Source organism: Oryx dammah, unplaced genomic scaffold (assembly GCF_014754425.2).
Source record: "Oryx dammah isolate SB20612 unplaced genomic scaffold, SCBI_Odam_1.1 HiC_scaffold_14, whole genome shotgun sequence".
NCBI classification, from domain to species: Eukaryota; Metazoa; Chordata; class Mammalia; order Artiodactyla; family Bovidae; genus Oryx; species Oryx dammah.
This window is the reverse complement of record NW_024070198.1, coordinates 42,813,791-42,840,008: the sequence shown is the minus strand read 5'-3', so window position 1 is coordinate 42,840,008 and position 26,218 is coordinate 42,813,791. Positions and strand designations below refer to the sequence as shown.

The window sequence follows — 26,218 nt, the reverse complement described above, 5'->3', positions numbered from 1 at the left end:
TGGGCCTGCTGTTGGGTCCAGCCCCACTGAGGGCCACCCGCAGCCAACAGGGGCACCATCCGTGGGCCACCAGGACATAGGCTGCCTCTGAGCAGCCTCCTCATGTGCAAACAGGGCTTGTAGCATTCCTGGGGCTTAAGTGAGAGAATCAACACCCCAAAAATCCCAGGACCACCCTCCACGTACGGTGCGATCCCAACTGTTCAAACATTTATCTTCACGTGGAGTCGGGTGGAAGGAAACGCACCCAAATGTTAACAGCGGTCGGGCTCCGAGAGGCTCTGGTTCCTGTCTGAACTTTTCTGTTGATGTTCCTATAATGACACATGTTGCTTTTATCATCTTACGTGTTAATTGCTCAGTCTGACTGTCTGCGACCCCATGGACTGTAGCCCACCAGGCTCCTCTGTCCATGGGATTTCCCAGGCAAGAATACTGGAGTGGGTTGCCATTTCTGACTGCAGGGGATCTTCCTGACCCAGGGATGGAACTTGGGTCTCCCGCATTGCAGGCAGATTCTTTACTGTCTGTTCAGTTAAGTCACTCAGTCGTGTCCGACTCTTTGCGACCCCATGGACTGCAGCACGCCAGGCTTCCCTGTCCATCACCAACTCCCAGAGCTTACTCAAACTCACGTCCATTGAGTCAATGATGCCATCCAATCATCTCGTCCTCTGTCATCCCCTTTTCCTGCCCTCAATCTTTCCCAGCATCAGGGTCTTGGACTTCCCTGGTGGCTCAGCTGGTAAAGAATCTGCCTGCAATGCGGGAGACCTGGGTTCAATCCCTGGGTCAGGAAGATCCTCTGGAGAAGGGAATGGCAGCCCACTCCAGTATTCTTGCCTGGAGAATGCCATGGACAGAGGAGCCTGGGGTTGCGAAGTCCAGGGGTTGCAAAGAGTTGGGCACTACTGAACGAGCAACAGCACACACACAAAGTGGCTGAGGTTCAGGTGGTACACGGCGCCCCCAGAGTAGGGCTGGACCTTGATCCCGAAAGACACTACATCTCCAGGGGGAGGACACCAGGGTACCCCTCGCCTGGAAAGTCACAGCCACCAGGTCCACCACAGGCCACCCCCCGTGGAGGGACTGTGGAAAGGACCAGAAAGGGCCTGGGATGCAGAGTCAGACTTTTGATTCGAGCACCTCAGTTTCCTTACTTGTAAAATGGGGAGGTGACAGTGTCCACTTTACTGAACCCACAGCTCGGGGCAGGAGGTGGTATGTTCTCTGCCCAAAGCAGGGGTTTGCGCCTGCTGTTCTTCTGACACACTCTGTGTCCCACTCCTGGGCAGTGGCTTGCAAAGTGGGAACCACCAGCCGCCTTCCTCCAGAGCCGCATTAACCCTGGTTGCAGGCCCCTGCCGAGGATAGTAGGCAAGGGTGGCCCACGAAAAGGGCAAGATGAAAAAAGGGAACAAGGTGAATGGGATGCTGCCGGCCTGCTCCCTCACAGTCACCCTCCGAGCCCCAGTGAATCGCAGCCACCTCGTGCCTGCCTACAGCACCCAGCTTGTCACCTAAAGAGCTGGGATTAGAGGACCCCCTCCAGGGGCAGGACATCTGCCTATTTCCAGCTGATAGGCCAAATGCTCCGCCTCCCTCGCAAGCCAACACCATCAGCCTGACCAGTGACCTCTCATTTCCATGAGACGACCCAGCATCATCTTTCTAATCCTGATTTAACAGGCCAGGGGACTCGGATTCAGGCAGAGTGTTTTATCATCACCTGCCTTTGTTTCATGGGAGTGCTGTTCTGGAGGACTCATGAGTTCTTTTATGAGAAGTCTCCCAAGATCTGTCAGTGGCTTCTGGATGGATCTGGGGAGAAACAGAACAATCAAGTTATCCGTCCTGCTGACTGATTCTGAAACCTGAAACCTGGGCAGTGGGTGAATTCAGAAAGCCTGCACTTACCACCCTGAGCGGAGGCCCATGCTTGCCCCGTCCACTTGGTCCCCATGGGGCCTCAGTGTCCCCCCTCTGCTGAATGAAGGGCTTGAGGCAGGTGAGGTGTCTCGGGGCGCAGGCCCTCTGATGTGTAGGGGTTCAAGTCCAGGGTGGAATCAGGGACGGTCCTCCCAGCCCCTGAGCAGTTAGAGCCTGAGTTACTACAGGTCAGGGCAGAGTTTATTTCACCATTAATTTCCTGGGGGTGACAAGTCTACAGAGTTAAGGCTCCAGCAGGTACCCTCCACCCATAACCTGGCGTCCAGAGGTTAGAGTTCTCACGCTGAAGCACAGCAGAGTGGCCCTGGGAGCCACTGTTTTGGCTCCAGAGGGGATGGGATGGGGAGAGGGGCTGCATGGTTTGGGAGGTACATGGGTAGCGCTGAGCGCCCACTCTGACACTGGGTGGGGGCTGGAGCCGCCGGCCAGTCCCGGGGAGCCTGGCTCAGCTCTGCCTGCAAGGACAGTGCCCAGGAGACCCCTGCTTCCTCCAGGCGCCTCCCTAAAGCACAGAGACTGTTAACTCAAAGACAGTGGCCAAATGCCTGATTGGACTCAGGCGTTTAAAGGATGTGGTGTGAATGGAGAGAGGGTGGGTGTGGGCATTCAACAAGTCTGCCCACTTCTCGACTTCCAGAGGGACAAATCGATGGGATGGGCCACCAGCGGGGATCAAACTTCCCCCAGGAGGCTGGGAGATGTGTCTGGGGAGGGTGAGGGGAGGAGGGGGTCGGTAGAGGGAGACAGAGGAGGAGCTGGTGGCTCAGGGGCCCGGAACTGCCTGGCTGGCACCCTCTTGCGTGCCCGTCCAGGGCCAAGGGCAGCACCCCGGGTGGTCTGGGCCGGGGCAGGGTGGCAGGAGGCGGGGCCCTCCCAGAAGGCCCGTCACTTGTCCGCGTGCTGCAGCAGCAGGTCCACGGCCTCCGCGAGGTTGTCCACGTATCCATCAGCCTTGACTTCCGGATGGTGCTCGTCGCTGGGCCTGGAGGGCAGGATGGTGGGTTAGCCAGTCAGTAACCCCTAGGTCACTGCCTTCCCAGCATCCAGCGCAGGTCCGGCCTCACCCTCGGGAGAATTCCAGGCCCTTCTGCATCCCATAAGGCTGGGCTGGCCTTGGCCAGTGCAGTCCCTGTCCTCCCCATGCCCGAGTCCCGGCCATCCCCACTCAGAAGCACCTAGGCCTCCCTCTGCCCGACTCTTCCCTGAGCCCCTCCTGTGGGTAGCTTGCTCAGAGCCCTGTGGCAGAGTGGCCGCTGGCCCCTGCTCCGTCCATGCTGCCAGCAGAAGCATCATGCCCCGGATAGCGGGGCCCTGAGCTCCGTCCTGCTCCGAGTTTCCCACCTAGACCCCGGGGTGGGTGGGGGGGCTCACGTACCCCCATAGGCTGCACCACCCAGCAGAGGAAGGCTCCTCACGGCTGAGGAGCTGCTCTCCGGCTGAGATCTGGAGGGCGAGGACCACCCAAACCCTGCATCTGCACCCTTCTCTATTCCCTGAGGCCCCGCTGGATGCGGAGAACAAGGGCAGTGAGGCCACACGATGAGGGCGGGTGTCCGTGGGGGCCCCACACCCTGTGCAGGGGCTGCAGGCTGAGCCAGGCTTCCGGCAGACGTGGGATGGGAAGGGGAACTAACGGGGCTGCAGCCTTAGTCCCAGGAGGGGGCAGGGGCTCGGGGTGGGCTCCCAGGGACGACCCCCGGAGCCTTGACAGTTGTGGGAGCAGCCTAGGGGGCGGGCTATCAACTGGAGTGTGGGGCCCTGGTGACAGGAAGGCACCCCCCCCAACGCTGCTCGTAGGCTGGAGATTGGTGGCAGGGGCAGGTGGGTGGGGAGGACACCCTGGTGCAGCTTCCCATGCAGAGGGGCTGCTGCTGGCATCACCCTGAGGTCTGAGCCAAGCGCCCTGGGCAAGCACGAGAGCACACCCACCCCAGCAGTGGGGCCACCACCTTGGACGCCCCCTGGGAAGAAGTGGCTGAAGTGGGTTCTGACAACATCCTAAAAGTCAGGTTGCCCCTTTGGAAAGTTTTGATACTGAAAAAGCACTTGACCCTAAAATGGCCATCCTGAGCAAAGGCCATGGAATTGAAAGATGCTTGCTCCTTGGAAGGAAAGTTATGACTAACCTAGACAGCACATTAAAAAGCAGAGACATTACTTTGCCAACAAAGGCCCGTCTAGTGAAAGCTATGGTTTTTCCAGTAGTCATGTATAGATGTGGGAGCTGGACCATAAAGAAAGCTGAGCACCAAAGAATTGATGCTTTTGAACTGTGGTGTTGGAGAAGACTCTTGAGAGTCCCTTGGATTGCAAGGAGATCCAACCAGTCCATCCTAAAGGAGATCAGTCCTGAATATTCTTTGGAAGGACTGATGTTGAAGCTGAAACTCCAATCCTTTGGCCACCTGATGCAAAGAACTGACTCATTGGAAAAGACCCTGATGCTGGGAAGGACTGAAGGCAGGAGGAGAAGGGGAGGACAGAGGATGAGACGGTTGGATGGCATCACTGACTCAATGGACATGAGTTTGAGCAAACTCCAGGAGTTGGTAATGGACAGGGAGGCCTGGCATGCTGCAGTCCATGGGGTCGCAAAGAGTCAGACACCACTGAGCGCCTGAACTGAACTGAACTGAGCAAAGACACCTTTTGTGGGGGCTGGAGGGGGGTGAGTTTGCCGCGTGGCTTGTGGGATCCTAGCTCCCTGACCAGGGATGGAACCTGTGCCCCCTACAGTGGCATCGTGGAGTCCTAACCTCTGGACCGTCAGGGGCATCCCAGGCGCATTTTCTTTCATAGAGCTTTCAGCCCGGTGGCCTGGAGGCCTTCTGCCCAGGGCTGCTGAGACCTGAGTGGCACAGGGATGTGGGAGTGGGAAGTGTGGATACTCCTTAAGACTGAGGAGGCCCGCCTTTGACTCTGCCCTGTCCCCCTCCCCAGGGCCTCTGCTCACTTGCCCACCCTCTTGTATGGGCTGAGGCCACTTCTCTGCCTGCTGCAGCCCCGCCCCCAGGCACAGCCCTCACCCATCGCCCATCCTCTTCTCCTTCCGTCCCCGGGGTGGAAGCAGGTGACAAAATGGGGGATCAGAGAGGTTCAGAGACTTGCTTGAGGTCACACAGCAGGGAGGGCAGACCCAGATCTGACCCGGTTCTTCTGACTCCCGGCCTGATTCTGGGTGCCAGAGCCTCCAGGCGTGTGGGAACGCACGTTCCCACCCCTCCAGGAAGGCCCCCGTGGGCAGCACCTAGTCCAAGCAGAGGCCACCTGCAGGTGCCAGGGCCGGCAGGCATTGGGCATGGTTCCTGGTCTTCTCAAGTGTGACAAGTACACAACGACCCTTGCCCTTGCCCGCAGATCAGCAACTCTTGCATCAGTGGAGGTATTTAAGGGATTATTATTTCGCTCTTGCCGGATCCAAACATCTGGTGAACACGGGAATTTAAGACCCAAATTACCCGGTGTCGGTGCTGAAATCCGTGCTTGTTTACTGTCAAAAAGTTGTACGTGGCACACACTCTGGACACCGGTGTTGGCACCTATTTGTGAGCCACGAGTCCACTCTAGGCAGGCAACACAACAAAAGGGCATCGGCGTGTTCACCAAGAGCAGGTGCTAGAATGTTCCCGGCGGCTCCGGTCGTAATAGAAAAAAAGGTGGCAACTGCACAAATGTCCATCAACGGGGTAATACGTGCACACGCCCGAAGGGCCCAGGACACCACCACCACCCACAGTGAGCCACCCCCAGGCTTCCAGGCTACCCTTTGTCCCCCACAGACATCACGACGGGGGGAGGAAGCTGGGCTCAAGGAACCCAGGCCAGAGGAGCTGTTGGTGTCAAGTTCCGGAGGGGGTAATGCCAGTCTCCTGGGCAGAGGCCAGCAGGCGGTTTCCTCTTGGGGGATGGGGTGGCAGTGTTCTAGGTCCTGAGCCAGGTGGCGATTACAGGGGTGGCTCCTGGTGGAAAGAGCGTTGCACTGTTCACGTTCCGTGCACTTGACACGCATGTGAAACACACATAGGGTCACGCTTGAGGTATTTTTACCTTGAAAGTTTACTTAAAAAGTCGCCTATAAACTCACATATTCCACATGTGCATGCTCAGTTGCTTCAGTTGTGTCCTGACTCTGCGACCCCGTGGACTGTGGCCCCCCGGGCTCCTCTGTCCACGGGGATTCTCCAGGCAAGAACACTGGAGTGGGTACCATTTCCTCCTCCAGGGGAGCTTCCTGACCCCAGGATTGAACCCGGGTCTGCTGCACCTCCTACGCCGGCAGGTGGATTCCTGATCACTTGGGAAGCCCAAACTCACATGTAGCGGTGTCTATTTCCCATCGTGGCGGTTATTCTCTGTGGCCCATGGATCAAACCGTACCAGCAGCCTGTTTTTGTACAGCACTCGAGCTAAGAATGGTCTCTACATATTTAAGTTTGTGAAAAGAAGAGGACGCAGAGCACATGGCCCACAAGCCTCAAGCCGCTGCCTCCTGGGCCTCCCCAGCAAAGGCTCGTGGGCCCCCGGCTCTGGCCGTCCGCCCTCCAGGGCCCCGCCCTTCCCATTCCCCCAGGGAGGGGAACTCATGGCCTCCCAGTGGGTCCGGGGTCTCTGCGGACAGCCCTTCCTGCAGGAGGGTCTTCCTCCTTGGAACTCGGGGCTCTCCGCCCAGGCCCTCCTAGGGTGCAGACAACCCCTCCCCTGAACATACTGAGGGATGCCCCCCTTGCTCAGGTCTTTTCGAAGCAGGCGGGTGAGGGACTCCTCTCTGGGCAGCTCCCCCTGAGATGGGATCGGCCTGGCCCAGGGTGCAGCGAGCTGGGCCCTGAGAGATGGAGACGGAGCTCCTGAACGGGCAGCAGACCCACTGCGACAAACAGCCCCTCTGCCTTGGTTTCCTCATTGGTGGGCTGAGCACAGCACAGCTCCACCCCTCACCTACCTGGTGCCCACCAGTGAGCTGGCACACCTCCAAGCGTGGAGTCCCTAGCCTCTGGATGGGGGGTGCTCCCAGGAGGCATGCAGAGACACACATGGCTGGAGGGGGCAGGCCCAGAGGCAGATTCGGTACCGAGATCACGGCCAGTGAGGACTCGGCCAGCTGCTGGGAGTGGGCCAGGCAGGGAGACTGGTGGAGGACAGACAGATGGCACGAATGGATGGAGACCCATCGGCGTGCAAGGTACAGGGAAGACAGTGAGCTGGGTGGGGGGGGGCATTGCAGAGGGGGCGGGGGGTGGGGGTGGCAGGGAGGCAGGACCCGAGGGGACATCCCCTGTCACATGCTCAGCCTGTGTGCGCGAGGCTGCAGCTCTGCACCGCGCGGAAGCGCCCTTACGCGTTTCCCTCGCGGAGGGCGGCCCTGAGGCCCAGCTCACCGACGTGTGGGGGTGCCCAGCCCCCACTCAGGAGGAGGCTGTCAGGGAGGGGGGTGTCTTCAGGCCATGCCCGCCCAGGTGCTGACACCCCCTGTTCCCTCTCTGTGCGCCCCTCAAAGTCAGATCCCTGACCTTTCTCTCCACCGCGATGAGGTGAGGGGTGGCAGGCAGAGCGTCCTCAAAGCAGAGCGCAACCTCTTCCAGCAAACATCCCCCCACCAAGTCTTCATCTCCCATCCTCGCCGGGGTGGCTGGCCCCAGGACTGCCTGTCTCGGACCTTCTCCAGCCCCCAGGCCAGGTTCACTGTCCAGCTGAACCAACTCCACCCCGAGGGGGAACCAGAAATCGGCCCGAGAAAGAAGATGCCTCCTAATGAGATCCTAGGCGGCCCCATGTGGCATGCAGTACAAGCCGAGATGGGTACGCAGCTAATTATGCTTAATTACATATCATTTGAATTCAAGAATCCATTAAAAGAAAGGATTGCATTAGCAGCCAGCCGCTGTTTGCCAACACACAGAGGAAATCGTGGACTTTCATGTCGTAATTACGTGACGCTGCCGTGGGCCGCGGCTGGCTCTCCCGCGGGCTCCAGCCCAGGCCCGCCCGCCCTGAGGCCCCCGAGGCCGCTACGCCTGGCAGAACTGGTCGGGAGAAGACCACAGGCCATGCCGGCTGGTAATCTGTGACCCTCGGGGCCTCAAAGAGGTCACACTATAGAAGCTGAACCAAGAAGCCCAGCAGAGACATGCCCTTTAGCAGTGGGAACAGAAGCAGAGGGTGACGGACAAAGGGGCTCAGAGACACCCCTGGCCTTTGAGCAGGCCCTGCTCGGACAGGGCTGGATGTGCTGGGGAGGAAGGGGGGAGGCGGGAGGACTGCGAGGGGGGAAGACTGAGGGGGGGGAGGACTGAGAGGTGGGAGGACTGGGAGGGGGAGGATTGAGAGGTGGGAGGACTCAGAGGGATGAGGACTGGGAGGGGGAGGACTGAGAGGCAGGAGGACTGAGAGGGGGAGGACTGGGAGGCGGAAGGAAGGAGAGAGGCAGGAGGACTGAGGCGGGAGGACTTAGAGGGGGAGGACTGGGAGGTGGGAGGACTGAGAGGTGGAAGGACTGAGAGGCGGGAGGACTGAGAAGGGGAGGACTGAGAGGCAGGAGGACTGAGACGGGGAGGACTGCGAGGCGGGAGGACTGAGAGGCAGGAGGACTGAGAGGCAGGAGTACTTAGATGGGGAGGACTGGGAGGGGGGGGGACCGGGGGGGGGGAGGACTGGGAGGCAGGAGGACTGAGAGGCAGGAGGACTGGGAGGCGGGAAGACTGGGAGGGGGAGGACTGGGAGGTGGGAGGACTGAGAAGGGGAGGACTGAGAGGCAGGAGGACTGAGAGGGGGAGGACTGAGATAGGAGTAGAGAAGAGACCGACGGGCAGACAGAGGGACACATGCACCCAGGAAAAGAGGACGAGGAGGGAGGAGAGAGAAAGCGAGTCAGACAGAGAGAGAGAAAACAGAGGGAAAAGTGGGGAGACAGCTGGGGGCAGAGAGACCCTCGGGGTGGGGAGCAGAGAGGGACAGGTGGAGGGAGGAAGGTAAGAAAGAGAAACGGAACGTGGAAGTGTGGTGAAGCAGACACCAGAGTCCCCAAGCCCCTCTCCCCCCTGGGGGATTAGGAGAGGCCCCTCTCTCTATCCTGAGGCTCGGCTGGGGCCCCCACGGGGGTCGCGACTGCAGCAGCCCTCCACCTCAGCGACCTCCTCCCGAGTGGGGTTGCCCCAGGCCCACGGAGGGCGGGCTCCCTGCTCTCTTCCCAGCCGGCGTCTCTTCACTTCCTGTGGCCTCAGTCTCCTCATCTGTAAGGTGGGCGTGTGGTCTGGCGCACGGGGGTCACTGAGAATGAAGCACCAGGCACCTCGCTTGCACCCGGGGGGCCCTTGAGGGGAGGCCGGCTTCGGCCGCTCAGCCTTTGCCCTCTGCCCTCCCCGAGCCCACAGTCCAGTCCCACATTCAAAGTCATGATCAGGGCTGAGAACGGAAGGACAGGGTGGGGGGTCTGAGGGAATTTGGGAGGGGATATGTAATCCGCCTGGCAATGCAGGAGACGTAAGAGACACGGGTTCGATCCCTGGGTTGGGAATATCCCCTGGAGGAGGGCATGGCACCTCGCTGCAGTATTTTTGCCTGGAGAATCCCATGGACAGAGGAGCCCGGCGGGCTACAGTCCATAGGGTCTCAGAGTCGGACACGACTGAAGCGACTTAGCATGGCACTGAATGTGGGGATCAAGGAAGCTTCTAGAAGAAGGGGCATTAGGCTAGATCCCAGTCCCTGCCATCCATGTGAGCATGGCCCTCAGGTCATTCTCCAAAGTTGGAAGCAGAGGCAGGTTCCCTGGGTGGCTGTGTGGCTGAGGGGAGGTGGGTGCCTCTGCCCTCCCAGGCTCCTGTGGGGGTGGTGTCCAGGAGTCTCTGGTTGAGTGTGAGCCTGGAGACCCGTGCAGATCCTTTCTCTCCTTACCAGCTCCCACCTCTCTCTGGGTAAACTCCACTGTGGCTCCCTATTGCCCACATCACAGCCCAGCTCCTCAGCAGAGCAGACAAGTCTGTCCTAACAGGTGTCCTCTCAGTCGCCCTGAGTCCAGGGCCCACCCCTCTTCAGACAGTCCATGCTCTCCCACACCTCCGTCCGCACTACGTCCCAGAAAGGCATGATCGCCAGGTCCTGCTCCACCTGCAAACTCCTAGTCATCCTTCAAAGCTTCACCCACCTGCTCCCATCTCCAACTCTATGCTCTGTAGCAAGCTGCTCTCTTGCCCCTCTGCCCCCAACTCTCATACCATGCTGGCCGAGCACCAGCTGACCTGAGCTGCCTAGAAGGAGGGGCCGGGCTTCCTGCCCCGATGACCACCCACATGGGCCACACAGGCACCCAGGAAGGGTCTGCCAACCAGTAAATGAACAAAGGCCCCCACCCAGAAGGGCACCGCCTGTTAGTTATTCCGCCCCCTCACGCCCTGTGAGCGAGAGAAGGAGGCAACGGCAGAGGCAGAGAACAAGGCTAATCTGTGTCGGCCTGGACAGCTTCACAGGGCCCATCTTTGTACCGGCCCACTGAAAATGGCGGCTGGACGCCCAGCAGAGGAGCGCAGCAAGGAGCAGTTGCCACGCCCGCCTCCTCCTCCCTGGTTCCGCTGACCAAGGGGACCTCCCTGTGACATTCTCGAGGACACAGGGCCACCCGCACCCACCCTCCCCCACCCCTCAGCCCGGGTCTGCTCCAGGACAGGGCTGGGCAGAGACCCGAGGCCACGGCGCTGCCCGTACCAGGCGCGGCGTGCGTCCTTGTCCGGATGGTTTTGGAAGCGCCGGCCGCACCCCGGGTGGCCAAGGGCTGGGCGCTAGGGCAGGCTGGCTGGCCACATGGATTTGGGGAACCAGGCCCTGGCTCCAGGGAGTGTGACCCAGCTGAGGCTGACGCCAACTCCGGGCTGTGCTGACGAAGTTGGAAGAAAAGGGCAGAGAGGGCTTCAATTTGTGGGCCGGAGGTGACGAGGTAGAGCCAAGGGTGTCTTTCCAGCTGAGCCGCTGGAGTCCAAGACCCCGGGGGCCTGAGCGCCTGTTCCTAAGATGGTACAGGCCAGCGCGTGGCCTCCTGTAGATGCCAGGGGGTGCATGCCGGGACCTGCTTCCACCTGCCCTCATCCACTTTCTTCTGAGGGCGGGTGATGAGATCCCCATCACTGGCCATGGTCCAAAGATGGATGGGGCTTCTTGCGGTCCACCTGCTGGCCCAGGATGCTCGCCGTCCAGACAGCCATTTGCTGGGACCCAGAGGGGCAAGCCAGTGATCCCCGGCCTGTGCCGGCTGCTGGCATGTGCGACCTCACGGTGGGGTGGCCCCAGAGGGTGCTCCTGGCCACAGATCTCAGAGGTGGGGTGGGGTGGGCCCAGACCCCAGGCTGACACCCCAGGCACCTCTGGGAACCTCTGGTTTAGTCCTGCTGTGGATGGAGAAACTGAGGCAGGAGCTGGTCTCTGCAGAGCCTGAGCCTGGAGCCTGCCAAGAGCTGCCAAGCCCTGATTCACACCGGGACTCCAACTCAGTCCCTGCTTGCAAGGAAGGCACCTCGGAGACAAGGACCCCTACACTCCGTCATCCTGCCTGGACCGCTCGTGGGCTCCAGGCATGGATCCCTGGCCTCACTTGGAAACCTGCCGGGGCCTCAGGCCTGTGTCCCAGAGCCCCACCCACCACACCCTCGGCTTCCCTGGCCTCTGGGTCCCCCGCTGCCCACCCTCCGTCTTGCCTGTTTGGGCCCAGCCTCGGTGGAGTAGAGCAGCCTGGAGCCCCCCGAGCCCCTCCTCCCGCCCCTCAGTCACCCAACTCACTCATGCAGACGGTCAATGGTGGGTAATATACTGAAATAAAAACCCAGGCTTAAGACAGTCCTGGCCTCAGGCCCCTCTGAGGACCTCCCAGGGCTCCCTGGCCTGGAGGCAGACGGTGACACACTTCTACCGACTGAGCCTTCCCGGAGGTCAGAGGTCTGCTGGAGGGTGGGAGTGGGGGAACGCCCCAGGGGCTCCCTTTCCCGGCAGGTGCCTGGGCCTCCCCTGTCCATCTGGCTGTCTGCTCCTCCGTAAGGGGCGATGCGGTGGGGTGGGGAGGAAAAGCTTCCCCCAGAGTATCCCCTCCCCATGGAGGCTTTGTGTAAATGACAAAGAGGTGCACCCAGGTGAGCCAGGCCCCTTGGGGACCCAACTGTGGAGCCTGGGGCTGACATCACAGGGGGAGGGGCAGGGGCACAGCGGGTTGGCTGCCTCCCCTGACCCTCCCTGCAGCCTCTGCTTGTAGGAGGATCTAAAGATGGGGGAGGGTCCTGGGTCCACCAGCTGGGAGACACCGGCGGTGCGTGTGCACATGTGGGCTGGGGCGGGAGCGGGATGCAGGGGTGCCCCCCAGAGAGAAGAGAGGGTCACACCTGTGTCGAGCGCCTTGCAGCCTCGGCCATTCCCTGGACGCCCCCTCTCCTTCATGCATGTGGCTCCCCAGGGCCCAGAACCCCACTCAGGATGGCTGAGCCCTCCTCCAGCTGGGAAGGACCAGGAGTCTCTCCCACCAGGAGGAGGCACTTGCTGGACCTGGTGTGTGAACTGAGGCCGCAGAGGAACCTGACGCTGACTCGAGGGCCCACCTCGCCCGCAGGCAGGTTCCAGGATGCAGGCAAAGCTCACCGGGCTGGGGGCACGGGTAAGCCACAGACACTGCACCACAAGGCCAGGGGGTAGCTGGGCACCCGACCCGCGGCTGCTGCGGGCGGGCTTCGAGGAGCGCCTCCCATGTTCCCTGCACGACGGCCCACGGTGGGCACTGGGATGGCCTGTTCTAGAGATGACCACACAGACCCATGATGGGGGGTTAGGGGGGAGCCTGCCCACAGTCACAGGCAGGGAATGGCAGCACTAGGACCTCAATCCTGTGTCCGGATTTAAACACAGGCTCTCACTCTAGTGATTCTGCCCTTGGCACACGGGACAGACTGTGCGTCTGGGAATCGCTGATGTGCTGGCTGATCTCCGGCCAGGCCAAGAGCCCCATGGGCAGGGGTACACCCCGGCCTCTGGGTTAGCCCCCAGCTGGAGGTGGGCCCCAGGAAGGGTCTGCTACCTTTGACTAACGCCCAGAGGACAGCAGGGTGTTTGTGAGACACCAATGAGGGAAAGAATGGCATGGTCCATCCTGGAGCTGCAGAGCACCACCCCGCCCCCCACCCTCATGGCAGACCCCAGAACTCCTGAGCTGGGCCCTGCGGGGCCCGGTGCCCAGGCCAGGCCTATTTCACCCAGGAGGAACCACGCAGAGGGCAGTGGGGGCCCGAGCCGTGGACCCTGGCCTCCGCCCTGGGGCCCCTCTGCCCGCAGGAAGGAAATGGGCCTGTTTATGGGTGTTTCAGCCTGGTGGTACCTTGTCAACCAGAACTGACCCGATGCACTAGCTGTTTCCTGTAAGGTTCTCCCTGCCCAGTGGCTGCGGGCACCTGGCGTGCTGAGAACTGAGTTGGGGCGTGCAGACGTGAGTGGGTGGTGTCGCATGGCCGCCCGCTGGCCCGTTCGCAGATTCGAGAGGCTTCCTCATGCTGACAAATGAGGTCCCCTGAGCCTCCAACTCTGGCCGGAGCCCCCACCTCAGCCTTTGCCCAATGCACATGCACAGCGAGGCCAGAGTCACAAACCGGGGACCCCTGGATGTGTCTGGGTGGGGCCCACGTAAGAGTGTTTCGAGAACAGGAGCTGGCAACTTGACCTCGTTTGAAAATCTGTAAGACTCCTAAGCCTGGGCTGGGGATTCCGTAGGCAAAGCCAACGGATACCGCGTGGCAGCCGCTCCCTCGAGTGGGCAAGCGGCTTCTAGTTCACCACACTCCCCACCGCTCCCTATTGTCTCCCCATTCTTAGACCAGGCCCAGTCCCCTCCACCACACTTCCTGCCTGCCCGTGCGAGTCTGAATTTGCTGCCCTGCCCCAGCATCATTGGCTTTCCAGGACTCATTTCTCAAGGAACAAGCCACCTCCGCCAGGAAGCCTTCCCTGAAGCCTTGCCCCCGGCCCTCGTCTCAGTTAGGTGCCCCTTCTGTGCTCTGTGGCCAACCTGTGTTGACCCCACTGGAGCACTGGTTACACTCTGCTGCAGCATCTGGTTGCCTGGGTGACGCTCCCTCCAAATCCTGAGCTCCCTGAGGTCAGGGGCATCCCCGTGGTGGCCGTCTGCTGGGAGCTGACAGAGACAGGAACAATCAGCCAACTGCCTGAGCAGACAAGCAAGGGGCCTCCTTCCTTCTGACCATCGGGAGCTGCATGTACTCGCCGGGCGCCTGGCTCCCTGTGAACCTGAACTGCCTAGAAACCTGGGCGTGGGGGCCAGTCCGTCCCCAAGGCCATGAGGCAGGAAGGCAGGTGTCTGAGGCTCCGGGCCCGGGAGTCCCACCCGGCCTCACTGTCCTGCCGCTTCCGTGGGGCACACGCAATCTGGATCCTCACCTTTGTGGGGAGGCCCACTGCCCAGCCCCCGAGCACCAGGCCACGGAGAGCTCCCTTCTGGAGAAGCGTTCACCAGAATGAACCCTCTTCCACAAACCCAGGCTCTCAGAGGCATGAACGTGTCACCATGAGCACAACGCTGCTAGCGGCCAGTGTCACTGAACCCGGAGAGGCAAGCCCCCTGTGCCCACCCAGGGCTGCAGGGCTCTGTGTCTGCACGCCAAGCAGGCTCCGACACCCGAGGGCAGGGCCCACGCTGCAGGCATTGGTGTTGGATGCAGAGGCTCACAGAAGCTGGGGGCTGTACTAGTAACCACGAGGGGTCAGAGGCGTTGGGCAGGAGCCCGCCCTGTGCTTCCCCACTCCCGGCAAGTTTAAATCCAGTCTCCTTCACATGGCCCACAATGTTGCCCCAGAGCCCACCAGCCACACCCCCCCGTAACCCCCCAGCTCGGGTGTCCACACACTCACGTTCCCCAACTGTCCATGTCACTGCCTAGAACATGCTCTCGTGCTCCCTCCTTTTTGTAAAGTCTGACTCAGAAAAACCGTGCCCCCACCCACCATCATAATCTCTGGGACCCATCCTACCCCCTGAATGAGTGAATGAATACCCACTCAGCCTGAGACACGGGGAATCCACTTGGGACCTTTGAGAGTCATGAGAAGAGCACCCCAAAGAGGGTGGCTCTGTCAACGGAGCAGGCAGAGCTCCTTGGCAGGCAGGGAACCCCCAGGGCACCCCACGTCAGGCCTGAGCAGTTAGCCATCACACACACCCCCTGTGACTCCCACACGTTGTCAAGCAGCGAGGGTGGTTTCTCTCTCCTTTCCTCTTTTCCGGTCCCAGAAGACATCTCAGGTCTGACCCTAGAAGCCCCTAATTACAACCACACCCGGGCCAGGGCAAGGGAGGGCCGGGGGGTGCCTGCTGGGCTGGTCAGAGGGTGCCTGACCCTGGCTTTGGACTAGGCTGGCCCTGACTGCTGTGTGGCCTTGAGGAGACACTCGGAGCCCCGCATCTCTCGTGAGTGGATCTGGAAAGACCCCCTCCCAGGGCCGTGGGGGAGAGGCAGGGGGAAGACGCTTGGAGGGCGGGCACGGCGGACACATGGTCTGGGTGGGTGGCTGGCCGGCAGGCACCGGGCGGGGTGGGTGAAGAGCCCTTTCGGGCTGCTCTGACCCGAGGGGAGGAGCAGAGCCTACAAGGTGGGCATGAGATGCTCATATCGGGCTCGGTGTCTGGAGAGCCGCTGCCACCTGCGGAGAAGGTCCCAAGGACCACGGGTCTTGGGGGGGACCTTCCCCAGGGTGCGGCCAGGCCACAGAGGACAAGCGCCGCACTCCTGCTCGGTGGGGCCGAGGCAATGCTTGCAGAGACGCTGGGTGACTGTGCCTGGGGACCCTAGGACTCCTCGGGGAGGGAAGGGGGAGCCCCTGGGGGAGGCTGAACCAGCCAGTGCCCCGAAGCCCTGCCCTGAGGGCCCTTGTCTCCAAGCTGACGGGATGCTCCATTCATAATATTGTTCATAATAGTGACAGTCACTGAGGCCCTCTCCCCTGGGGGACTCACATGGGAACGTACGGTGCTGCAGCTGCTGTGGTCTGTGCAGCAACCCGGGAGATAGGCGCTGCTGCCCCTATTTTACAGCTGACAAAGTGGAGGCTCAGAGAGGGCAAGTGGCCTGCCTGGGGTCACACAGCAGTGCTGAGAGGGCCCCTCTGCCTTCCTTCCCAACCTGCCGGAAGCACTGTCTGAGCCCCACCAGGAGCCAGGGGGCTGGGCTAGCAGGTGGTGGGCAGGGGGCCCACCCTCCGGCAGACGAGACCCTGGCAGCTGTTCAGAGTGTTTTGATAAAAACATGGGGAACACCTGGTGTGTGTTTAGATTAAAACCAGCTGGCCTAGCCCCTATGATGGGCTCTCCGACGGCTGGATCTCCCAGGAGGTCACTCCCTGCCTCCCTGACACATGCCACCCGTCTCCTCCTCTGGAGGCTAGACCGGGCCAGGGAGACCCCGTGGCTAGCACAGCTGGCCCTCAGCCTGCACCCCCCAGGCCCTGGTTCTCACGAGGCGGTCCTTGATGGAGGGCACCCATACCCCACTCCCCTTGAAAGGTGAGGAAATCGAGATTTGGGATGGGTGAGGAGGAACTTGTCCAGAGCTCATTGAGGAGCAGGGCTCAAACCCAGAAGCCCTGTCCTGTCCGTTAGCTCAGGAGGGAAGTCTCCAAAGGCGATGGGCCAGGCTGAGCCTCCCGGCTGCTGCTCAGGGACCAGTGTGCGGAGCTCTCATTCGGTAGAGCGTGCAGTTTCATCAGCTCCATGCCCCACCCTGGGGGCTCACGTGGGACACTCCACCTACTTTGTTGCGTGTGTGCCACTTCAAAGGGTTAAGACTAGAACCTCACAAACCAGGATGTCCAGCGGCCAAAGGCAGCTCGAGGTGCTCACGAGCATCAGAGCCAGCAGGCTTAGGTGAATTCAGAGCAGGACACCCTGCACGCCCACCAGAACGGCCAGAGGGGCAGCAGGGAGGGCTGGCAGCACACAAGCAGGGGGCTCCTCTCACCAGCAAGGGACGTGTGAACGGCTGCAGCATCCAGAAAACACTCGGCAGACACAGCACTTCTTAACGCTAAACACACGAATGGGGTGACCCCGGAATTCCACCGTGGGTGCATGCCTGAGAGAAACGATCCCGTGGCCACCAAGAGACGTGGACAGGAACGTTCCATAGGCCCTGTGCAGAGCGACCCCGAGCAAGAAACAACCCGTGTCCATCAATCGCAGAATGAAGAACTGTGTGCCAAGCATACACACACAAGTGAAACAACACACAGCAGTGAGAAAGGCTCACGAAATGCAGGACAACATGTATGAAACAAAGGGTTGGGTTTTTTTTTTTTTTTCAATTGTCCCAGGTAGACTAGAAAGACACACAGTGACGTTTAGGACAGTCAGAAATTTGAGTTTGAACCAAAAAATGTTGGGACTTCCCAGATGGTCCAGAGGCTAAGATGCCATGCTCCCAATGCAGGGGGCCCAGGTTCAATCCCTGGTCAAGGAACCAGATCCTACATGCTACAACTAAGAGTTCACAAGCCACGCTAAAGATCACGCGTGCCACCAACTAGGACCGGTGTGGCCATATAAATAAGTAATTTTTAAAAAAACGTACCCTTGAGTTCCCAGGCAGCCAAGGCAAAGGGGGAAATCGAGTTTGCAGAGAAGCAGATGACTATTCATGAGAGACAACCGATCCAGCGGCAGAGACCAAGAGGGTCTTGGTTCTGCCCACATGGGGGGTTGTGTGGCCTCAAGCACAGCAGGGACCCAGCAGTGGGTGGAGAGGTGGGGGTCTGCAGGAGCTGAGAAAGGCCTTCTTCCCAGATGAGCAGACCTCTAGCTACCTCCCTCCAAGTGGCTGTTGGGTGGCTCCAAGACTGGCTCAACCTGGTCCCCTGACTTCCTAATGTCCTGTTCAGTGGGTCGCTGGCTTGTTCAGCCAAGGGTTTCCCAAACTAGTCCCACTTGCTCCCGAGTTCCCGCCTGGACACCCCAAGTTCAGAGAAGTCCCTTCTCCTCTTTGGACTTTGGATTCTCCACTCATAAAACCTGGGGGTTTCAGCTGACCCTCCTGGCTCTCCAGCTCCTTTCTCCCACAGCGGGGTGGACATCCCGCCTTAGGGGCTGACAGGTGACCGAGGCAGATGCTGACCTGAGACAGATGAGGTGGGGGTGGGGGTGAGCAGGCTGGTGCAGCACAGGCAGCTGGGGGCAGTCCCAGGAGCCAAGTGAAGCTTTAGAGCCTGGGGTTATTCACGGGGCTTCCCTGGTGGCTCCGATGGTAAAGTGTCTGCTTGCCGTGCAGGAGACCTGGGTTTGATCCCTGGGTTGGGAAGATCCCCTGGAGAAGGAAATGCCAACCCATTCTAGCGTTCTTGCCTGGAGAATTCCATGGATGGAGGAACCCAGTGGGCTACAGTCCTTAGGGTCAAAAAGAGTCAGACACGTCTGAGCGACTTCACTTTCCCTTTTTGCTTTATTAATGAGTTCCATGCATGGATTTTCCTGCTCAGTTCCAATCGTGCACATCACGGGTCTCGCAGGGCACCTGCAGGGTGGGGTGGCAGTTGCTCCCTCCCTGGGCAGCCTGCTGCGTGCCCTCCCCATTCACTCAGCCCGCCCGGGGTCCCTGCATGCATGGGATGCCCCTCCAAGCTGGCTAAGGGAGACCCTGAGGCCTCACACACGGGGGACTCGCTCCATCGTGAGGGGACAGCTGGCCCCGTTAAACGAGACCGTAAATGAAACACGGGATGCCGGGCGCCGAGTGCTCATGTGATGTGCTCTGAGGGCCCCCCGAGTCAATCGTCTGTCACCTTCTAACCACAATCAGGAGCCTCCAGCACAAACAGGGCAGAAGAAGGACCTGCCTCCAGCTCGCTCGGGACCTGCTCCCGGGGTCAGCTGCCCCACCCGTGCCGCGGCCTGGTCTCCCCCAGCCCCTGAGCTCGGAGCATGGGCTGCTCTTGTGAAAAGTGGGGGGAAGGAGACTCTCCCAGTCCCAAGGCTGGCAGGGGCCACAGTGGGGAGCACTCCTGTATGTGCTCCTGGAGGGAGCACTTCGCACAGGGGCCCTGGGTGAGGGTCCACATCTACCGGGGCAGGTGACTTCCCCTTGTCCCTGCGAGACCCAGACAGGACACTGCACGCTGGGAGTGGAAGTCAGCGTGGGCTCGGGGTGACGAGGCTGGGTGACGGCCACCATGGACAGACGCCAGGAGGTACCGAAAGGGCCAAACCGTCCCAGGCAGTCATCACAAAACGCTTCCAGGGGCTGCTCGCTGAGACGGATGCGCCTGTTCACAAGGACTGTCCCCCGTGGGGGGCGGGGGGGTGCCCATGGATGGCAGCCCTGCCTCTGGGACAGGCCCCCATCCCCCCGTCCCCCTGCATGTGGCAGGCATGCCGTCTCTCCGTTTGTCCTGACGCATCCTTCCTGAGGCAAAGACTACTCTACTTAGCCGCCCTCCTCCCCGGGGACGCAAGCTGACAGCCCTCTGTTGGAGGTCACATGGCTGAAGATGTTAAGATCCATAAAAAGGATTAACGGCTTCAGTCCCGTTCCTGGAAACCTCCCCTAAGAACTTCATCCCCAAGGAACCTCATACAGAGTCTGGCACGTGGACGGTTTTCAGAAAAAGTGAGCTGAATCGAAGGACAAAAGCTACAGGTACAAAAGGAACCAGTCCAAACCAGTCAAACCGCAAGGGGAGTGCTTAAGTCTAGTATGGTTGATCTGCTCCGTAAAATAAGATGCTGCTGTGGACAGCGGTCAGGGGAGGGGAGAGGGACACACACACGTGACCACGGCTACCAAGGGGGCTGGCGGGGACCCAGAGGCGACAGACAGCCACCTGAGCGTGGTGGGATGATGGCTGGGGCCGATCCTCCCAGTTCCCTTGGAGGCTGCAGTAAAGCTGTCTTAATAAAGCTTATACTGAGAAAAGCAAATGTTCTAGTTTGGTCTTGCCACTGCTTCACGGGTGGTATTAAGGAGGCTGGATAGTCAAGGGTATGCTCCAGACCAGCCAGATATAATAAGAGGCACGGCGACTCCCCTAGGTCCAGCAACTCACCCCCCGTGGGAGGGACAGTCCTAGCCAGCCCTAATCTTGGGGCCAGAGCTGGGCATGGCAAATGCCACCAGCTCTGTAGCTCATATCCACTGACTGCAGAGGATTTCCAGGTGGGCCGAGGTAACCTTGGGGCCGGAGGTACCTGTAATAGCCAACAAATGCCACTTGGGGCTGGCCTTACCCTGGAGCCTCTGCCCACCTGGCCACAGTGTCAGAGAGGCCTGAACCCACTGCCCTGGGGAGAGGGAGCCCTGGGGGTCTGCCCAGCACATCCTCAGTGGCACCTCCTTGAGGTCCAGCTGGCAAAGACATCACATCTTACACCCTGGAGACGAGGACACAGGAGAGTAAGGGGTTTGCTTCAGGCCACATGGCCAGCACGTGGTGGGGCTGGAACTTGGATTCTGCCTCCAACGCTGGCATCTTCCCCGTACCCAGTGGATGGAACAAGCCCCAAACATGGTAAATCCAACCCCGAGCCCAGGAGCTGGAGGGACTTTAGGGTACAGCCCCTTCATTTCTCAGGTGAAGAAAACTGAGGCCCAGGGAAGGGTGGACCCCGGCTTGAGACAGCCCCTGGGAGGCTGCACTGAGATGGGCTGGGCTGCCCTCCCAGAGAGCTGAGCCAGCTCCCCCCGCACTCCGAGCCCCGGGCAGAGGGGGGTCCTGGGCTCCCTTCCTGCCAAGACTCTCACGCGCCTGCACTTACAGGGCAGGAGCCGGGCATCAGGGAGTGGGCACCAATGGGGAAACTGAGGCATGGGCTGGCGCGGGCCAGGAGTGAAACAGTGGAGAGCCAGGTGCCCCTCGCCCATGTTAATTTAGCGCCTTCCACCCCGGCCGGGTTCCCCAAAAAAGCTGACGGATGCCACTTATTCATCACAGTCCAGACAGCACCTCGTAAATGGGCAAAGCCGCCCAGTGAGGGGGGCCATTCATTCTGGCCCTCAGGGATGCCAGCCTGCCGGGGGTGGTGTGCCCCACACTGGGCCGATTGTGCAGGCAGGGACCCCGTCCAAGCTGCCCCGGCTCCTGGCAGGCCGCCAAGCTCTGGACGATTCCTAGACGGAACCCTGTTTTCTTCAGATTCATCTCCAGCCCGGGAGGGCGAGGGACTCCTCCAGAACACTCACTCAACACTGCTCTGATGTCCCTCAGACCCTGGTCCTGCCCCACGATTTACTGGGAAGCCATAAGCCAGCCCCAGTAAGATAGCCTTTTGGCCTGGGAGCTTCCCTTGTGACTCAGCTGGTAAAAAATCTGCCTGCAATGAGGGAGACCTGGGTTAGATCCCTGGGTTAGGAAGATCCCCTGGAGAAGGGAAAGGCCACCCACTCTAGCATTCTGGCCTGGAGAATTCCATGGACTGTACAGTCCATGGGGTCGCAAAGAGTCGGACACGACTGAGTGACTTTCACTCACTCTCTTCGCCTGGGAGCAACTCCCACCTGGCTGTGGGCGGGACAGGGGCAGTCCTCCAGAACTCTGGCTCAGGGATCTTCAAGGGGGCGCTGTCTCCTTTATGGATGGGGTGGGGGTACCTGGCCGAGGGCAGCGGTTTAGGCTCAGGATTGTGAGGCCGCGGTGCTCTCCAGGTTTGGGGCAGCCCCAGTGACCCGTCTTCTCTCTTAGCCCTCTCAGCCTCGGTTCCCCCTCCAGTGCCCTTGGGGACCTGAGCCTTGGGCTCAGGTGTGAAGGGCTCAGGTATGCCGGGATGGGATCGTGGGCAGGCCGGCCTGGTGCTGAGGGGAAGGAGGGTAACAGGACCCACCTCCCCTGCGTGCCATGTGGGTTGAAGATCCCATGGAAGGCAGGGCCCCGGGTGCCATCTGCCACGCTGCTCCTTCCTGGGCGCCACACTCTGGCCCAGGCCTGGAACCACAGGAACACCATCCCTCACCTGTCCCTTGGCCCAGGTGTTCCTACACAGTCCCAGGGATGGAGGCGCTACGCTAAATTTAACATCTCACGGAGCCCTGCCCCCTCATTCTCCTCTCCGCCAGGTTTCCTCCTTGCCTTACTGTCACATAAACTAAGAATTAACTTGTCCACTGTGTGACCAAGTTATGACCAACTTAGATAGCATATTAAAAAGCAGAGACATTTCTTTACTAACAAAGGTCCATCTAGTCAAAGCTATGGTTTTTCCAGTAGTCATGTATGGATGTGAGAGTTGGACTATAAAGAAAGCTGAGTGCCAAAGAATTGACGCTTTTGAACTGTAGTGTTGGAGAAGACTCTTGAGAGTCCATTGCACTGCAAGGAGATCCAACCAGTCCATCCTAAAGGAGATCAGTCCTGAGGGTTCATTGGTAGGACTGATGTTGAAGCTGAAGCGCCAATACTTTGGCCACCTGATGTGAAGAACTGACTCACTGGAAAAGACCCCGATGCTGGGAAAGATTGAAGGCAGGAGGAGAAGGGGACGACAGAGGATGAGATGGTTGGATGGCATTACCGACTCAATGGACATGAATTTGAACCACCTCCGGGAGTTGGTGATGGACAGGGAGGCCTGGTGTGCTGCAGCCCATGGGGTCGAAAAGAGTCGGACACGCCTGAGTGACAGAACTGACTGACTGTGTGACCAGGTGGAGGAAGGGGGTCTTACCTTCTTCCTCAACGAGGTTCTTCAGCAGCAACAACCTGACTTCTTCCTCAGAACCCGAGGGTGGTGTCAGCCCCCTTTCTAGAGGCCTAACACTGGACAGGAGATGAGAGTTCACGTTTCCAGATGCTTATCAGAATTACCTGGAATGCTTTGGAACAGTGACTATCATGGGTGGGACCCGAGCTGCGGTGTGTAGCTGAAGCAGGACCCAGAGGCAAATCTCTAGCTCTAGAATCCTTACCTGGGAGGAAAGCGCTCAAATCCACCATCTAAGCTTCCAGCTTAAGAAGAGCAAGAGAAACCCAAGGCAAGCAGAGGAAGGAAATAATAAAGATCAGAGCAGAAAACAATGAGATTGAAAACAGAAAAACAATAGGGAAAAATCACTGAAACAAAGAGCTAGGTCTTTGAAAAAGGTCAATTAGAAAAGCTACTGCTTGAACCCCAGCCTTCTCCCCAAACCCAGAGAGGGCCCGTTGCTGGTCTGGGGTTGGCACAGAGTCTGGCTGGTCTAATTGCCCCCAGTGACTCGAATGGGTGGTGAGGACCACCTTGCTGCCACACGCAGACCACCTGCCCAGCAGTAAGAAAGAGCAGCCTGCCACAAACGCTGCTTCAGTCTCCACCTCGGTAAAATGAGGTGGCAGCACAGTGCCCGCTGCTGGCCATGGCTGGGGCAAGTCTGCTTCCCACCTGAGCTTCCGTCTCCATGCCAGACTCTGTCCTAGACCCGACCTGCTCCGCCTCTGCTGCCCGGAGCCCCGGCTTCCCGGAGGTCTCTGAGCTAGTGCGGTGGCCATCAGGCAGCCGGTCCTTAGGAGCCTTGCCCCCTCCAGCTTCCCTCTGGAGCTGGGATGGACTCCACCCCGCACTCCAGGACCTGGGCTTGTGAACAAGGTCCTCCCAGCTTTGCTCCACGATCAGGAACCTCCACCTGGTGCTGCGGTGGCCTTAATGGCCCTTATCAACCGTGGTGGCCAAATTCACCTCCTCCCACGATTCTGCACGGACCTTCCCTCCCCCAGACTTTTCTCCCAGTAAGCTGATGCCCCACATGAACACTTGCCTGCCAGGATGCTAACAGGATGCCTGCTGACAGGCCCCCTTTAACTAACAAGCCAGGGCCCCAGAAGAGTGCTGAACACAACACCCACCTTGACACCACTTCGCCTCAGTTCCTGCAAGCTCCACACCCTCCCTTAGGGGCTTCTGTGTTCCCCGCACAGAGAGTGTGGAGACAGGAATGCCTCATGCCCAGGTCAGGCGGAAATGTCATGAAAGAGCAGTGAACTTGGGCCTTAGGAAAGCCCAGATCTTCTCTTTTTAAAACAAACAAACAAACAAACTTTTCATTTATGTTTGGCTGCAATGGGTCTTTGTGGCTGCCCACGGGCTTTCTGTAGTTGCAGTGTGTGAGGGCTATTCTTCGATGGGGTGGGTGGGCTTCTTATTGCGGCGGCTTGTCTTATTGCGGAGCACCAGCTCTAGGGTGCGAGGGCTCAATAGTTGCAGTGCCCAGGCTTAGCAGCTCCATGGCATGTGGGATGTTCCTGGACCAAGTGTCCCCTGCATTGGCAGGTGAATTCTTAACCACTGGACCACCAGGGAAGTCCAGATGGGATCTTTTCTATCCAGAACAGGAATCCCATTTTCTGCAAAGAGGTAGGCAAAGAGCTCAGTTGACTCTGCGACCCCATGGACTGTAGCCCGCCAGGCTCCTCTATCCATGGGATTCTCCAGGCAAGAATCCTGGAGAGAGTTGCCATGCCTTCCCCCGGGGATCTTCCTGATACAGGGGTCACATCTCCTGTGGTTCCTGCATTACAGGCAGGTTCTCTACCGCTGAGCCGCCGGGGACGCCCAGGTGGGTGACAGTGTTTGCGAAGTACCACGGAGCTTTCGTGGACCCTACAGGTGACAGCCAACACCACAAACCCATCCTGCCCCTTCAGGTGTGCAGGATTATGACCTGGCCTCTGCTCTACAGACAAGAAAGGGGCTGTTAACCCCTCAGCCCCACAGCAGGTAAGTGGCCGTAGACACACACTGTCCCCCTTTCCAGCCGAGTCATTGGGTGCGTCTCGGGGGGCAGGCACCCCCCATGCAGACGTGGGGGAGCCCTGGGCAGAGGAGATGGATGCCACCCCGTCCTCCTACAGCTCCCAGAGCCCGGGGCTAAGGCCCAGTCCTGGCACAGTGGCGAGAGAGAGGGAGCCACCAACCCCATCACGGGGCAGGCCTGGATGTGCTCACCGTTGCCAAAGTCCACATCACACCTTGACTCAGGATTCTGGGCCAGGAAAAGTTCCCTTGGCTCTCTAATGGCGCCTTCAGAGCACAAGAAAGACACCCCCCTGCCTGTGTGTGTCCTTCATGCCCTCGCCACCAGGCGAGGCAAGGCCGAGTCGACAGCCTGCATGGCGCCGCCCCTCCTGCTGCGGGGAAGCAGTGGGCGTATAAATATGTAGATGGGTTATTATTTAGGCCCTGGCCACCCATCGGCACCTCCATTCCCTGGTGGCCCCGGGGCTCTTTCCTTTGCACAGCCCACAGCCAGTGCTTGCTCTGTAGCCCCCATCCCAGAAACGCTCGGGGTCCACACTCTCCTGGCTCCATTTCATGTGCATTTGGAAGGAGAGGGACATTCGGACAGAGGAAGATGGAGGAAGGGGACGTGCATGAACGAGTGAGCTTTTGGTGCTATTCTTTGGAAAGGATGAAGCTTAATAGTTTGCAAAGCCAGTCAATTGCACATCTATTTTTCTAAGGGAGGAGGGCTGGGATGGAGAGAGCTTTCCTGAAAGGACTTGGCCTTGAAACATTAAGTCAAACAACTGGACTTGGCAGTGGCCAGCTTCTGAGCACTGCCAACCTGGAGAAACTGGCGGCCCAGCACGGCGCTTCCGGGCTGGGAATAATGAACTCATTCCGAGCCGGGCCCAGGGGCTGGAGAGGCTGTGCACGCAGGATGGGGGGTGTGAGCGTGGGGGCGGGTGGGGAACCTGCAGATCAGAGGGGCGGCAGCACCAGGGACCCCTGGGTCTGAACCGAGAGCCTGACCTCAGCTCTGTAGCTGTGGACCAAGGCCGCCCAGCAGGGAACCCCACAGATCTGACCCCACAGATGCGGGTGCACCAACGGTCTGTCCAGATAGATAGGAAAAGGCATGGTTCTGTGCTATTAACACAGGAAGAAAGTCCCAGTGGATGAAAATTATGGGGGCCAATCTCTAATTGGCAACTAAAGTTCACGGGGTGAGTCCCCCAGCACTGCGGCCTCCTCTGGAGGGCCTCTCACTTGCTTTCGCAGTCCAGCTCCTCCGACCTGGGACAAAGCGGTCGTGCAGAGCCTGTGTGGCCACTGCCTACACCTTCTCTAGTCTGCCATCCCGCCTGGGCCTGCGGGATGGCGACTCTGTGGCTGAGTCCACGGCCCAGTTTAGAAGCTGAATTTTAATTTTTGCTGATTAGCCTTTGTTTTTGGAGGTGGCTGAGAAGCCAGAATGGTGGACCCAGCATCTGGCAGCTTAGGACCTGAGAAGTGTGCTCTGAGCAAGTGCGGCCGCCACCAAGGAGGTGCTGTCTCTAGACTCTGGGC

General features: G+C 59.7%; 1 protein-coding gene across 1 annotated transcript in view; it reads right to left on the bottom strand.

The window, feature by feature from the left end:
* Positions 1-2,111: 2,111 nt before the first annotated feature.
* Positions 2,112-26,218, bottom strand: part of LOC120873856 (phospholysine phosphohistidine inorganic pyrophosphate phosphatase) — a 125,674-nt gene continuing 101,567 nt past the window's right edge. The window contains exon 7 of the mRNA XM_040254834.1: positions 2,112-2,935. Within this exon, the coding sequence (XP_040110768.1) occupies positions 2,839-2,935 (97 nt within the window). The 3' untranslated portion in view covers positions 2,112-2,838. The remainder of the gene's footprint in view (positions 2,936-26,218) is intronic.